This window comes from Cebus imitator, unplaced genomic scaffold, assembly GCF_001604975.1.
Source record: "Cebus imitator isolate Cc_AM_T3 unplaced genomic scaffold, Cebus_imitator-1.0 Scaffold265, whole genome shotgun sequence".
Lineage (NCBI taxonomy): Eukaryota > Metazoa > Chordata > Mammalia > Primates > Cebidae > Cebus > Cebus imitator.
In genome coordinates, this window is record NW_016107580.1 from 3,124,900 (window position 1) to 3,141,484 (window position 16,585).

The following is a 16,585-nucleotide window of genomic DNA, read 5'->3' on the forward strand; positions in this document are numbered from 1 at the left end:
TGGAGTGATCTTGACTCACTGCACCCTCCGCCTCCCAGGTTCAAGCTATTCTTCTGCCTCAGTCTCCTGAGTAACTGGGATTACAGGCACCCAGTACCACACCCAGCTAATTTTTGTATTTTTAGTAGAGATGGTGTTTCACCATGTTGGCCAGCCTGGTCTTGAACTCCTGACCTCAGGTGATCTGCCTGCCTAGGCCTCCCAAAGTGCTGAGATTACAGGCATGAGCCACTGCGCATGGCCTACATCTTTTTTAATTTGTATATCTTCATAAAACCTTCAAGCCACTTATTTTCTTAGTTTTTCTCTGATAATTCGTATATATGTGTTTACATTTTTTATTACTTAACATTCAACTTTACATCAAGTTCTACCTCATATTCCCCTAAAGTACTTAATGGTACATCTTATAAATACCAAAACAAAATTCTTATCAATAAACACATATTGAGTAGGTAAAGCTAAGGCTAGTATTTTACATCTGAAGTTTAGTATTGAATATTTCTTAATCATAAATATCATAGTAAACTTGTAACCAGTATTTATTTGTAAGACAATTTGTTATATTGTGCTCTCTAATAACTATTTAACAAAGGTTATAGAACTGTGAATGAACACTTACAGACAACAGAATAAATTGATCACTTGAGAATTGACAGAATCTTGAAAGATGAGTTGTTTTTGTGTGTGAATTGAACTGCTCAATATCCACTACAGAAAATGATGATGTTCCATAAGGCTTTTAAATTCACATTTGAATCTCTAGAGTCTTTTCCTCAAGGGAAAACAAAAATAAAATATAGCTATATAACCATTATGGGTTTTATTTGTTACTCAAAGATGAATGAATTCTCATTTCAATAGGTAAGAATTTAGCTTTTGTTAATGAATCTGATGTATTGATTCTCATTCACCATTTGAGAACACTTTATTTTCTAAAGTTATATCTGTACGCACAAGCCATAGGGCAGAAACAGGGCAGATATAATCAAGCACTCAGCTAGTGAAAAACTTTGACAAAATTTCTCTGTTTCCACCATCAGTTTCATGTGAATAAACAGGAATAATCCAGTTATTAGGATTCCTTGTTCATTTACCCATAAGACAGTAACCCTCATAGACTTTCAACACTATTCAAACTTTTCACTGTGCCATATGCTAATAAACTCACTACTATCAAGATATTTTGGGCACTTACTGATAAAGTAATAAAATTTATAAAGTTATAAAGATTTTAATTAAATATTTCAAAATGTAAAGCTATCATAAATATTTGCAGAAAGACTTACTTTGTTTATAGGTCTGAATGCTGTTGGTTTCAAGGCAACAACATATTAGACACAACTTAGCATATAAAATTAGAACATTTGGAGATGAGGGTCAACATGGCCACTAGTTGGGTGGCTTTCTTCAATTTTTAGTTTATACTTTATCCAGCTATATATTATGTTGAAAATAATATTATTTTATTCTGCACAACTCCAATTAGAAAACACTGTTACAGTAAAAGCTATTTGATTTGTTCAAATAAATGTATTTTATGTACTGAATATCAATCATACTTTTTGTATAGTTATTAATAAAACAATATATTCCATTATTAATATTTTAAAAATATTTAATAAATTTATGTGACCTAATTCATAATTCTAACTAGAAATTACTTTCTGATAAGAGTTAAAAATAAATTGACTTTTACTTTTTAAAAAATTGACTTATTTTACTGATACATATTGTGAAATATGTAACTAACCCAGTGTCTCTCTTACATATTAGCTGTGAGAAGGCGTAAAGGATAAAATGTTATCCACTCATTTCCAGTGTATTGAATGTCATGGTATATTATTTATTTGATGTACAGTTACTAAAAAAATGGATAGTCATAATTCCTAGAATTCATATTCTAACTCCACCAATTGGTATGTAACCTTGAAAAAGTTATATAACCTCTTTGAAATTCAGTTTATGCAACTATAAAATAATGATGAAATGAATACTATTTTGTGGAAAGTGAACCAGACAAAATTCCTAGCCCTCTGCTTATCATTTAGTAAACATATAATAAATGTTAGCTATTACTCAAGTCTAATAAACAAAAATCTATATGTATATATATTTTTATATATATAACAGTCCTTTTTATTATTCTCAACTGTCTTCTATTTTTATTTTTTGGGTTTAAAGACATTATAAGTGCATTTTTGGAAACAATATAAAATAGTAAGAAAAAGACATTATTTGGAAGAAGTTTTCTGGTGTTTGTGCTAAAAATAATTTTAAAAACAGACTCATTATTTGATGTAAAAAATGTACTGATGCTTGAATGTCTTCATAATGACTTCTAATGAAAATGAAACCAACAAGTTTTTATTTCTTTAATGTGCTGTTCTCATCACAGGTTCATTTTGGCAGCAGCTACTTTGTCTCATGGACTCCCTGAAGGATGGGAATCACACTGCTGTGACAGAGTTCATCTTGCTGGGCTTGACAGGTGATCCAATCCTTCGAGTCATCCTCTTCATGATCATCCTATGCATCTACCTGGTGACCATATCTGGCAATCTCAGCACAATCATTCTTATCAGAATCTCTTCTCAGTTCCATCATCCTATGTACTTTTTTCTGAGCCATTTGGCTTTTGCTGACATGGGCTATTCATCTTCTGTCACACCTAACATGCTTGTAAACTTCCTGGTGGAGAGAAATACAATCTCTTACTTTGGATGTGCTATCCAGCTTAGTTCAGCATTTTTCTTTGGGACAGTTGAATGCTTCCTTCTTGCTGCCATGGCCTATGACCGCTTTGTGGCAATTTGCAGCCCACTGCTTTATTCAAACAAAATGTCCACAGAAGTCCGTGTCCAGCTACTCACAGTGGCTTATATCGGTGGCTTTCTTAATGCTTCCTCCTCTACCTTTTCCTTCCTTTCTTTATTCTTCTGTGGACCAAATCAAGTCAATCATTTTTTCTGTGATTTTACTCCTTTACTTGAACTCTCCTGTTCTGATACCAATATCCCTGCAGTCATTCCCTCATTTTCTGCTGGCTTCATCATTGTGGTTACTATGTGCGTCATAGCCGTCTCCTACATCTACATCCTCCTCACCATCCTGAAGATGCATTCTACCAAGGGGCGCCACAAAGCCTTCTCTACCTGCACCTCCCACCTCACAGCGGTCACTCTGTTCTATGGGACCATTACCTTCATTTATGTGATGCCCAAGTCCAGCTACTCAACTGACCAGAACAAGGTGGTATCTGTGTTCTACATGGTGGTGATTCCCATGTTGAACCCCCTGATCTACAGCCTCAGGAACAAGGAGATTAAAGGGGCTCTGAGGAGAGAGCTTAAAAATATTTTCTAGTGATGTCTGTTCTTTTTATAATGGTTGACACAGTAATGTTCCATAAATAAAATAATAAAAAGAAATTGAATGTCTGAAATATAACTAGTCATATATTATTACCAGCATGGAGCTTTTGTTAGTAGTGGGTGAATTTTCAGCTACCAAATAGTAAATCAGAGGCACATATTAAATTACCTCTATAAAATCAAGTTAAATTTTAATTAAAAAATCAAGTGTTTTTATATTTTAAAAATATACAATCTACTGAAAATTCTTTTTAAGTTATATTTTTTGAAAGAAGGTATCTGCTGTAATTTTACTTGAAGACATGAACTAAAGAGACAAGTCATCTGCTCCCTACACACCTAACAGATACTGTTGATACAGGGGTAAGAAAATTTTAGTAAACACTTTTGTTTATAAATGGGGAATACAGGAGTCACATAGCAATCACTGTCCCATAACATTTACAAAATTCAACTGGATAGAAATTGCCATTTTCTTGATCATGGCCCAGACATGCTCCCTGTTAAATAGGTTCTTTCTCTCTTGCCTCTGCCCTCTGGGCTTTTGGTTCTGTCCTCTGAATCATCCTTCCTTTTCCAGAAAGTAAAATAAAATATGTTATAGCCGAATAGTCTGGATAACTGAAGATAATTTAATAAAGAGACTATAAAATTGTGGGCAGAGCTTAGGAAAAGCTTCAAAGGTAATGCCATACCTCCAGGATCGTGATCTGCTGAAAACTTGGAGGGGCAAAAGGTGTGGGCAGTTACTAGAACCTGGAGAGCTGTAATGAGAGGACTACCTGTCAGGTGCTGTGGCATTTGGTGGAGGGTCACAGGCAACCCAGGTGACCCAGAAGCAGAAGAGTCAGAGAAGTACCTAAATCAGAAATCAGAAATCAGAGACAAGGGAGTCTGTTGATGCAGTCAACATAGGTCAGTCTCTTGGGATTATATCAAGGTGGAAATGGGTAGAACACTGTGGGCTTCTCCAACCACAGTGGAATGAAACTAGAAATTAATTCAAGAGGAATTTTGGAAACTATACAAATACATGGAAATTAAGCAATATGCTTCTGACTGACCAGTGGGTTAATGAAGAAATTAAGAAAGAAATTGAGAAATTTCTTGAAACAAATGATAATGGAAACACAACACACCAAAATTTATGAGATATAGCAAAAGCACTATTAAGAAGGAAGTTTATGGCTATTAAGTATCTACAAAAAAAAAGAGAAAAAAACTTAAAATAAACAATCTAGCAATGAATCTTAAAGAACTAGAAAAGGAAGAGCAAACCAAATGGTAAATTAGTAGAAGAATCACCTTTACCTTCCTGGAATAAACCTAAGTTGGCCATCTTGCGTTTTGTTTGCTAGTACCTTGTGGAGATTTTGGCTATGTTTTTGCTCACTCCTGCTTCTTGAGCTTCATGTGTTCCCCTTAGGTTCCATATCTCTTCATCCAGAAAAGTAAGGTTGTGAGTAATAAAATTTCAGAGTCCTTCAATAATATAAAACATCTTTCTGTGTGTTACTTTTCCATTCCCACTTCCCCGTGCTCATTCTTTTCTGGGTATCCTACTAGACACAGCTTGGAACTTCTCAACTGATTATCAACATATCAACTTTAAAAAATTATTTTCATCTCTTTGACCTTTTGTGTATATTTTAGGCATTCTCCTCAGCCGTGCTTCCCAGCTCACTAATAGAATCCTCCCTGTGTCCATTGCCATGTTCAACCCACCCATTGAGGGCTTATTTTTTTTATTTCAACAATAACATTTGTATTTTCCAGCATCTGAGGTTGGTGTTTATGCATATAATATTTTCTCATATGTTTATTCTAAAGTGTTTATTCTAATTACCTTAACTCTGTTTCCTTTGGAGTTGGATATTCTGATGATTATATTTGATGTTTCTCCTTCATGATGTTTTTTCCCTCCATCATTAGCTGTTTCTTGTTGTTTTCTCAGCTTTATTTATACCTCTGAATGCTCATAATCTACAGGTCACATTTTGTTAAGCAGGCTTACAACTCAATTTACCTTGAAAGACATTCTCCTTTCAAAGAAAGAAACTTAACATAAATTCCTCAAATTATTGATGTGCTAGTCAACATATAACCTGCTGATGTCGAATTGATTTATTTTTTAAGATTAGCCAAAACATGAAGTTCTACTGTTCGACTTGCATGTAGATTTTTTTTAGCCTGTATGATATAATCCATAGCTAATGATTATAACTTTTGTATTGTACCCTCCAATGAAAAGAGAACAACTCCAGTATAAGGAATCTCTCTCTCTCCCTTTTTAGATTATTCTATAAAAACCTTTCACCTGCTGACAGACTTCAGAACACCTCCAGCTTTGTTGGTATGTCTTCCTGGGTCAATCCTCAAATTTTAGGTTCAATAAACTTTTATAATTTTTTTTCTGTCTTGACAGCCTCAATTTTGGTCAACAGTGCCATAAACTCTCAACACCAGGAATGTTCTCAGCCACCTCCAGTGCCCCTGAGAGAGTTAACAGAATGTACTGTCAGGTAGAGAATCCCAGGAGCTGGGTTTCTGGACCTGTCTGCTTCTCATTCTCCCTGAAGTTTCCAGCCACCTGGAATTGCCCTGCCCCATGGGCCCAAATATCCCCTCACATCTCCCTCCCAGGGAATGTGGGAGCAACTGGTTCTTGCTTGGAATAAATTGGAGTGAGTCTACTCCAGAACGTTTTCAGCAGTTTTCTCCTAACAGGCATGTTAGGTTGTGGTTCTTTCCTTAACTGAATTCCATCTACTTTTTATCTTTCTAGAAATATTCATAATTTGAAGCCATTAAAAGGACATTTCCTTTTTCTGGTTTTCCAGCAGTGCTATGAGTTCATTTATTTAATATATCCTTCTTATCATAAATTTGGAGCAGAGGCAGGTGGACATACCATATGTTCTCAGGCTGCCAACTTAATCCAGTCTTTAAGCGGGAATCACTGAATACTCCTTTATGAACACCTTGCATGTTCCCTGTTGCAACTAAGAGATGACACCGAAGGCAAATGCAAGGCATGCTGAAATGTAAAATAATTAACAACAATCTGAGAATGCCTCAAGGATAATAAAAAACAATGAATATTTTTAAAAATAAATTTTAAAAGGGAAGAAATGATTTGGAACTGAGAGATGTTGTGGATTGTGCAAAGGAAGGAACACCTTGCACCTTCTCACCATTTGGGTTTTAGAAAAGTGATGAGAGTACTCCAGAAAGAAGTTTACTTATACCCAGGAATTTCAGGAATACTGGGGAAAGGAAGAGATAGTAGCAAAGAGACAAACTTAGGCAAGAGTGAGCTGGGCAGAAATGATAGGGAATCGAAGGGAAATCATGTAGGGATTTGCCTGAGTCAGTCTCTGCACAAGCAAAAAATTTCACACACAGGCATGAAGAAAATAGGGGAAAGGAAGTTGTACAGGAGTCTCTCTGGAAGAGATATAATCAGCCCCCAAATTCTTGGTGAAAACTTGATGTGTTATGCTTCAGCCTCTGTAGTTTGTCTCCAAGATACTAGTTTTTATAAAGACAAAATTGTCATGGTATGACAGAGAAAGGAGGTTAGCAGGAGATGTAGGTGAGTGAGAAAGCCAAAAAAAAGGAGGAGTTTAGAACAATAAAGAAAACATATCTCTTACAAGTATAAAGTGGGGAAGGAGGCTAGTTAAGACAAATGGAGGAAGTGTATCTTTTTTTCTTTCTTTTGTGTCAGTTTTGAAGCTAGTGATTGGTGGGAGCCAAAAAGAAAAAGAAAGAAAAAATTGGACCAAATCCTCTGGTCTGCCAGAGAAAAATAAAAAGCACACAGAAAAAGTGACAAGGACTTAGACGACATGATAGCATGATAGAAAGGGTAGGGTATCAATTTTTAAAAAACCATAAATTGAAATCAAGATTCCAATGCTTACTAAATAGTGTAGCCTTGGGCAAGTCCATCAAGTCATTAGATCCTTGTATTTCTCATATGTACAGTATAGATAACAGCAGATCAGGTCATTCTTTGGTAGCTAGTGGAATGATATCCATGGGGACTGTTTAGACTATTATGTGTTACATGACTTCATTATAACACTATAAAATTAATCATCTTTGTAAGATGCATGGAACCAAGACTAATGACCGTTCATTCGCCTTTGGAATGATTAATAGAGAAAAATAATCGCTGGGTATGATGGCTCATGCCTATAATCCCAGCACTTTAGGAGGCTGAGGAAGGAGAATCACTTGAGTCCAAGAGTTCAAGGCTGCCACCATTGAACTCTAGCCTGGGTGACCAAAAAAAAAAAAAAGAAAAAAAAAAAAAAAAAAAAAAAAAAAAAAAGAAAGAAAGAAAAAAAAGAAAAAGAAAAATAATCAAGCATTTATCATAACTCTTATCCCAAATATAATGTGAGGTACTTAAATTACTGATGAAAGGAAAATTTTTATAAAATAGTTCCTGTTGATAAATGAAGAAGGAATGACAAAATTAGAATACCATCGTTTTGTACACCTGAATGAAATAGTGGATCTAGGCAAGGACAATCAAGAGCAGTTTAAAATTACTAAGTGAAAAAATATGAGGGACTTTATACTGAATGAAGCAGGCTGAGATCTGAACCTACTGATTTATTTTAAAAACATGGAAAGGACAGCCAGACATTCTGTGCCTCATGGTATGATGCAATAGGAAGTATATGACCCTGCTATAAAATTTCTTGCCAAAAATCTAACCTGACTCTGATAAAGACCCTATTTAGATCTACCTGTCAGTTTATAAACTACACAGGGTTATAGGAACTCATTAAAGTCACAGCTCTGCAATCAGCAAAATAGAGAATGTAGAAAATGCTAAAAGACTAAATAACCAATTATTTCAACAAAAATAATCGCACAAACAAGAGACAAGAAAGTTATGGCTTTAAGAAAAACATAAGATATAACAACTATATTAAACACATAGACCTTGTTTAGATTTTTTAAAACTCAAACAATTGTAAACAATTGTAAGAGAACTGGAGAATTCAAGCACTGAATATTTAATATTAAAGAATTATAAATTTTTATGTAATAATGCTACTATTGTTATGTATTTATTATTCTTTATCTTTAAGAGATACATACTGAATTACATATAAAATAATACTCAAGACTTGTTTCAGAATAAGACTGTAGAGTGGTGGGAGTGTTGTAAAAGAAAAATGACTAAAAATACAAAAGAATTAGCCGGGCATGGTGGCACATGCCTGTAATCCCAGCTATTTGCAAGGCTGAGGCAGGAGAGTTGCTTGGACCTGGGAGGCAGAGGTTACAGTGAGCTAAGATCGCAACACTGCACTCCAGCTAGGCAACAGAGTGAGACTCTGTCTCAAATAAAATAAAATAAAATAAATTAAAATAAAATAAAATAAAATAAATAAAATGAGCAAAGCGTGACTAATTGTTGAAGCAGTCATGGGTCCAAAAAGGTCTGTTATACTATTTTCTCTACTTTTATATTTTCTATAAGTTTTAACTTAGCCATTATGCTTTGTAAAATTACCTGCCCTCTCTTTTTTTCTACAATCTCTTTCTGTCATTCCAATTAGACATATGTTGCACTTTCTCATTCTGTTCTGCACATCTGGTAACTTCTTTTTCATTCTGTGCATTTCTCTCTCTCTCTCTCCTCTCTCTCTCTCTCCCTCTCTCTCTCTCTCTCTCTCTCTCTCTCACACACACACACACACACACACACACACACACACACACACATTCTGGGTAATTTCTAAGCTCTGCCATCTGGCTAATTAGTTCTCTCTTAAATTACATAAAATCTACTGTTTAACCTATTTTTTAGAGTGAGTCTATGTTTTTTATTCCTAGAATGTCTCTTTTTATTCCAATCTGTGTGGCCTTTTCTTAAACTTCCTTTCTTGAGTTTTTATTCTTTTATTTCGTCAAAAATATTAACTAATGTATTATAATGTTGATTAGGTCACTCTGCTAACTGAAGATCTAAGTCTGCTTTCTGATACATCTGTTAATAAATTTTTGGTTTGTTTTTGTTGTTGGTCCTGGTGGTGCTGGTTTGGTTTTGTTTTTTGCTGTTTGATGGTTTTTAAATTGTGAGCACATCCTTCTTTAGTGGGTTTTACTGGTGTTATTCTGTTCAGACTGGATGGAGTCTGTATGCAGAGCATGTCCTTCAAAACCTTCAAATAGTTTTGTTTATTTCTGCCAGCTGCCTTCTATATTACTAGCTCAGGGTGATTTTTTCCTGAGGAGGGGAGTGGAATAGTGTTACAATTTTATTCTTTGCCTGTACTATCCAGTTGGTTTACCACCATTTCTTTAAAAAACAATTCTTTTCTATCTAATTTTCTTGGCACCCAAAGCACTGTACTCGCTCTAAACTATCAATTATTTTAACTTTTATTTTTGGTTCAGGGAGTACGTATGTAGGTTTGTCACATGGGTAAATTGCATGTCACTAGAGTTTTGTGTACAAATGTTTTTGTCACTAAGATAGTGAGTACAGTACTCGATAGGTAGTTTTTCAATCCTCACCCTCTCCCCACCCTTCCCCATCAAGTTGACCCTGGTATCCATTGTTCCCAACTTTGTGTCCCTGTGTACTCAGTGTTTAACTTCCACTTTGAGAAGACGCGGTATTTGATTTTCTGTTTCTGTGTTAATTTGCTTAGGATAATGACATCCAGCTGCATCCAGTTGCCACAAAACACATGATTTCATTTTTTATGGCTGCATAGTATTCCATGGTGTATATATACCATGTTTTCTTTTCCAGGCTAACATTAATGGGCATTGAGGTTGAGTCCATGTCTTTGCTATTGTGAGTAGTGCGATGAACATATCCATGCATGTGTCTTTTTGATAGAACAATTTACATTCCTTTGGGTATATATTTATATTCCTTTTGGGTACATCTAATATTTATATTCCTTTTGGTAATTTATATTCCTTTTGGGTATAAAGGAATATAAGCTGAGTCCAATGGTAGCTGTTTTAAGTTCTTTGAGAAATCTCTCAAAGAACTGCTTTTCACAGTGGCTGAACTAATTTACATTTCCACCAGTAGTGAATATGTGTCCCCTTCTCTCCAAAACCTTGCCAATATCTGTTTTTTTTTTTTTTAACGTTTTCATTATAGCCATTCTACTGGTGTGAGGTGGTATCTCACTGTGGTTTTGATTTACATTTCTCTAACGATTAGTGATGTTGCTTGTTGGCAGTGTATGTGACTTCTTTTGAGAGGTATCTATTCTTGTTCCTTGCCTGTTTTTTAATGGAATTGTTTTTTGCTTGCTGATTTTAAGTTCTTAGAGATTCTGGATATTTCACCTTTGTTGGATGCATAGTTTGCAAATATTTTCTCTCATTCTGTAGATTGTCTATTTACTCTATTGGTGATTTCTTTTGCTGTGCAGAACCTCTTTAGTTTAATGAGGTCCCACTTGTCTATTTTTGTTGTCGTTGCAATTGCTTTTGGAGACATCATCATGAAATCTTTGCCAAAGCCTATGTCTAGAACAATATTTCCTAGGTTTTCTTTTAGGGTTTTTATAGTTTTAGATTTTGCATTTAAGTCTTTAATCCTTCATGAGTTGATTTTTGTATATGGTGTAAGGAAAAAGTCTGATTTCAATCTTCTGCATGTGACTAGCCAGTTATATTATTATTATTTAATAATAATCTTCAATACCATTTATTGAATAGGAAGTCCTTTTCCCATTGCTTATTGTCAACTTTGTCAAAAATTAGGTGGTTATAGGTGCCTGGTTTTAATTTCTGGTTTCTCTAACCTGTTTCATTGGTCTATATGTCTGGTTTTCTTTTTTTTTTTGAGATAGAGTCTCACTCTGTTGCCCATGCTGGAGTGCAGTGTTGCGACCTCAGCTTACTGCAGCCTCCGTCTGTCTCCCAGGTTCAAGTGATTCTCTTGTCTCAGCCTCCCAAGTAGCTGTGATTACAGGCACAGGCCACCATTTTTTTTTTTTTTTTTTTTCCATTACTGTGCTATTTTGGTTACTGTAGCCTTGTAGTGTAGTTTGAAGTCTGGTAGTGATGCCTCTAGCTTCGTTTTTTGGGTTTTTCTTTTGTTTGTCTTGCTCTGTTACCAGGCTGGTGTGATCTTGGCTCACTGCAACCTCCGCCACCCAGGTTCAAGCGATTCTCCTGTTTCAGTCTCCTGAGTAGTAGCTGGGACTACAGGCATGTGCCACCACATCTAACTGCAGCTAACTTTTGTATTTTTAGTAGAGACAGGGTTTCACAATGTTGACCAGGATGGTCTCGATCCCTTGACCCCATGGACCACCGGCCTCAGTCTCCCAAAGTGCTGGGATTACAGGCGTGAACCACCGTGCCCAGCCTAGCTTTGTACTTTTAGCTTAGGATTGCTTTGGCTGTTTGGTCTATTTTTGTTCCATGTTAATTTTAGAATAGTTTTTTCTAATTCTTTGCAGAATGATGTTGCTAGTTTCATAACAATAGCATTGAATCTCTAAATTATTTTAGGCAGTATGGCCATTTTACAATGTGTAGTCTTCCTGTCCATGAGCTTGAAATGTTTTTCTATTTGTTTGTTTGTTTCTCTGATTTCTTTCAGCAGTGTTTTGTAATTCTTGTAGAGAACTTTGCCCTCCCTGGTTAGCTGTATTCCTAGGGATTTTATTTTTTTGATGTCTATTGTGAATGGAATTGTGTTATTGATTTAGCCCTCAGCTTGGACATTATTGGTGTATAGGAATTCTACTGATTTTTGTACATTGATTTTGTATCCTGACGTTTTACTGAAGTTGTTTCTCAGATCTATTTCTATGAGCCTTTGGGCAGAGATTGGGGGGTTTTCTAAACATAGAATCATATCATCTGTGAAGAGAGATGGTTTTACTTTTAGGATAAATTTTGATGCTAATTTCTCAAGCTGGGGATTTACAGACAGGGAAACAATAAAATTTGAACCCCAAATCCATATTTGGTACAGACTTTGGTCCAAAATTCCCAAGAAAGAGTTTTTCCCTTTTAAAAGGTTTAATAGTTTCATGGATGAAAAATTTATTTTCCACTACCATGCCAAACAACACTTTAATATATTCCTCTCTGCAAATAACTACAATGTACAGTTATTATAGTTCCCATTCAAATTCTGGGAGGTTTAAATAGCTGGACTTACAAAAATGTAGTGTCTTAGAACCTGCTATACCCCCACTAAGAGCAAATATTTTAACAGCAAGGGGGCCACATTTTACCCCCTTAAGAGATAAAAGTACCAAACTCTTAATGACCAGCTTCATGTGGTGAAGAGTGTGTTGATGTGTATTGATAGTTGTGCTGATGCAAGAGCTTGAAGCAAATATCTTCTCCTGAAATTGAGAAGCAAGAGCTCATCATATTCCTGTGTGACAACCAATAAAAATGCTCCACTCCTACATTACAAGGAAAAACTCATTGTTTTTTCAGAATAGAGTCAGATTGTTCTGTCCTATGATATGTGCCTACTTTAGGTTTGTCAAGTTTGGTGCATCCTAGGCCCATGCTAGGTCTTCTTGCGCTTTTGACATTAGCAGCACACAAATTTTAGACAGAATGTAGTGAATTTGGGGTCAGACAGGCCATATTCCTAGCCAAGTTGCTCTCAAAAGTGACTGATAAAACACAATAGAAATTTCAAGCTCAAGAGAGCTTGTTGTCAAAGAAAGATTGAGATTTTGATTATGGCTTAGACATTGATTGATTACCTCTTGGGGATATCACCCCCATACCAATAGCCAAAAATGCTTGGCATTAGGATTACAGTAGTTGTAGATAAAGCCTCAATAGAGGTTTGAGTTTCCTTCTTTCCATAAGGCTGATTGGTGTTTCTGAAATAATGCAATGCTCACAATCTTAGGTTTTACAACTTCTCTGTTTTGCATTTATATTATCTGTATGTGTTGTATTTTTATAGTTTTTTTTTTTTTGTACAAAGGCAAAAGTTGCCAAAACAAATTTAAGGGCTTTTGGGTTGACCTTTGTTATTTTTAGCAGGTAACTTATGAAAGTTGACAGAAAAATTTTATATTTCTATGTGGTCACAGATGGTATTAACCATCCTATAAATATTTCTCACACACTGACCATGTGTCAAAAACTCACTGAGGAAAGAGGAAGATGTACAGTAATCATAGCCACTTTTCTTGCTAGACATCTACCAGGCATAGAAGTAAAGGAGATTTAGTGTTTCCCTTCTATAAATATGAAAAATTATAACAGAATGCAAGGTTACAAATGCCCCACTGGACAGTATCCTAGATGACTTTCTAATAGCAGGGCTTCCTGAGTGTAACACCCAAATATCTTTCCACTTCTTTCCATCACCAACATATGGCTATAATAACCACATAGTTACCTTTGCAAAATAAGATAAATAAAAATATTTTATAATGTTGGCCTGGTGCGGCAGTTCACACCTGTAATCACAGCACTTTGGGACGCTGAGGTAGGCAGATCACTTGAGCCCAGGAGTTCGAGATTAGCCTGGGCAACATGATGAAACTCCATCTCTACACCCAAAAATTATATACATTTGGATGGGTCGTTTGCAAAAAAGTAGGGAAGTGTACTCTTGCAAACCAGGACAACCTTGATAGTCAGTCCTCTTATAGAAAGTGGTAAGCTCTACAAAGGAGCAAGTAATGTTTGCAAATGCAGACCTTACATGCAAACCACTTTGCTAGCCAGGTATACTCTGGAGGAAACTAATTGATGTAGATGCAATGGGATATGTAATACTGCTTGATCAAGGCTTTGCTTCTGTGGTTGTTTCTCCATGTCTTGCAAAAGAGATTTGCAAAACACTATATTCAGAAACATCAGCTGGACATGGTTGAATACACCAAGTCTTGGTTAATGAATAAACTTGTCTTAAATTGGCTTATTGCTGGTCTCTCAAGGCTTCCTATTTTTGTTCACTTTAGTCTCTCAAAAACTTCAGAGAAAAACTATAAGTCTCAAAATGCTTATAAGCAGGAACAAGCTGACTTTACTACTAGGAATAATCTGTTTTCAACAAGGTAAATCTGCAACTCTTTCACTCCCCAAAGGTAAGTTTCAAATGAACTCTATAATTATTTTTGTCTGAACCTTTGCTGGGAATGTACATCGCAACTCCACTCCATGTTCCTTTGGGAAAATAGAAGCAAATATATTTTGGAGATCTAATTGTTTTTAAACAATTATTTTGGATTTATCTCCTGCAATCAGCATAGGACATGGGGCAAAACATTTATAGAATGTAACTAATGCTTCCAATTAAGTGAACAATCCCTGTTTTCTTCACTTAGTTTCACTAAGTGAACTGAGATTGTTCACTCACTTGGACCCATTACATAATCCCATCTTCATTCATAGAGCAAAGTCTGGAAATCAGCATGGATTTGGAAGCATTTTTAATCTTTTGCAAAATCATCTTGCTGAGAAATATAAAGCATTTTCACTGTAGTATATTGTAAATGGTCTTTTTCCCCCTTCAATTCACTTAAGCTGAAAACAGTTCTTGGCAGAGTTCTCCATGGTCAGACTTGTGCCAGCCCTGAGAAACAACATGTTTTCTGACTTTGCTTCAGTGAATTTGGGAAATGGTAAATTTTGTATTTAAAGTATTTATGACTCATTCAACTAAAACAGTTAGAAAACAAGCTTTTAATCCAGTGTCATCCTGGCACTAGGTTCAGGATTAAAACACTTATTGTTATATCCATGCTCTGCCATTATTCAGCTGTGCTTCTTCATCTCTTTGATTCTTAGTTTTCTCATCTGCAATGTGGGGTTAACAGTGCTTCATTATTAGGCATAGAGTAGGATTAAATAAGAAGCTGTATGAAAGAGCTTTGAATATTTTAACATGTTGATCTAAATAGCTATGCTCTTAAAGATATGTTCTCAAGAAAAATCATTTGTTCATCCATCCAGCATTTCTAAGTGCTTACTTATGCCAAGAATTGTGCTAAACCTTAAAAATACAGAGGTAAATAAGACAAATTTTTTCCCTCGAGTAGTTCATAGTTCAATGATGGAGGCAAATAATTCATTATCACAATTCTTCATGGCAAGAACTATAAAAGGGGCAAAGAAAGAGTGCTACACAACACAGGAGAGAGGCAAACCCAGTTTGAGGAAATCAAGGAAGACTTCCTGGTTGAAGTGATCTCCAAGCTGAGGAACAAGAATTACAAAATCTAGGTAGGCAATGAAGCATGGTGATTATGAGGCAAGCCTAGTTCTAATCCTCCTTTGAAATATGGAAAAGGATGACCTCCACGAGGGACAGAAGATGTGCTATCCCTGAGATGCCAGGTGGTGGTAAACATCTTTAATCTAGCCTATCTCTTGGCTGAGGAGTCAGAAAATGCATTGAGGGCAAAGAAATGAAAACAACTTTTTCAGGGATAAAGTCTTTTACATAAAAAGGAAGGATTTTGTTTCTTCTGTTACCTGGCAACCCCCTAACTGAGCACTGACTTGTGAATCAGGACACTTCACTCTACTCTCCTTAAACAACCTATCACTTTCCATCCTGCAGGAGAATTAAATCCAATAAAGATTTATTGATATCTGACTGTGCGCTAGGCACCATAGACTATGGTCTCAGACTCCATTTCATGGATGAAATAGAGAAGATATGCCCTCAATCCTAGAAGACATCTAATCATTTAATGTTTGTCTCATTTTTTTCTCAGCTCCCAATTGTGGGCAGAGTCTGGTTAACGTAGAGCCTTGGAATTACTTTAACATTTTCAGTCGCATTCTTGGAGGAAGCCAAGTGGAGAAGGGTTCCTATCCATGGCAGGTGAGTCTCAGGGACTCCTATGCATCAGAAACTGTGCTAGATATTATGGGTATAGATATTTCTAAGGTTAAGTTTACATCTTTGAGGAGCCTACAGCCTAGCTGGGTTGAAAGACACAGAATAGTCATAATGGCATGTGATGAATGTCATAAGAAAAAATTATTTACTTGTACTTAGTAAGTCATTTTAAAATCAAATAGGATAAGCAAAAATTAGAAAGTATATTGGAGAGGTAGAATAAAGAATAGGCTTGAAGAGCCGGGCGCGGTGGCTCAAGCCTATAATCCCAGCACTTTGGGAGGCCGAGGCGGGTGGATCACAAGGTCAAGAGATCGAGACCATCCTGGTCAACACGGTGAAACCCCGTCTCTACTAAAAATAC

The 16,585-nt window shown here is 35.8% G+C and overlaps 2 protein-coding genes across 2 annotated transcripts in view; both read left to right on the top strand.

The window, feature by feature from the left end:
- The first annotated feature begins 822 nt into the window (after positions 1-822).
- Positions 823-3,426, top strand: LOC108283819 (olfactory receptor 502). The gene is made up of 2 exons (XM_017500374.2): positions 823-864; positions 2,399-3,426. Exon 2 carries the CDS (start codon positions 2,428-2,430, stop codon positions 3,364-3,366), a length of 939 nt encoding a protein of 312 aa, XP_017355863.1. The 5' UTR covers positions 823-864; positions 2,399-2,427; the 3' UTR covers positions 3,367-3,426.
- Positions 3,427-14,293: 10,867 nt separating this feature from the next.
- Positions 14,294-16,585, top strand: part of LOC108283805 (ovochymase-2) — a 6,266-nt gene continuing 3,974 nt past the window's right edge. Inside the window, exons 1-2 of the mRNA XM_017500360.2 lie at positions 14,294-14,458; positions 16,094-16,203. Coding sequence (XP_017355849.1) covers positions 14,371-14,458; positions 16,094-16,203 — 198 coding nt within the window. The 5' untranslated portion in view covers positions 14,294-14,370. The remainder of the gene's footprint in view (positions 14,459-16,093; positions 16,204-16,585) is intronic.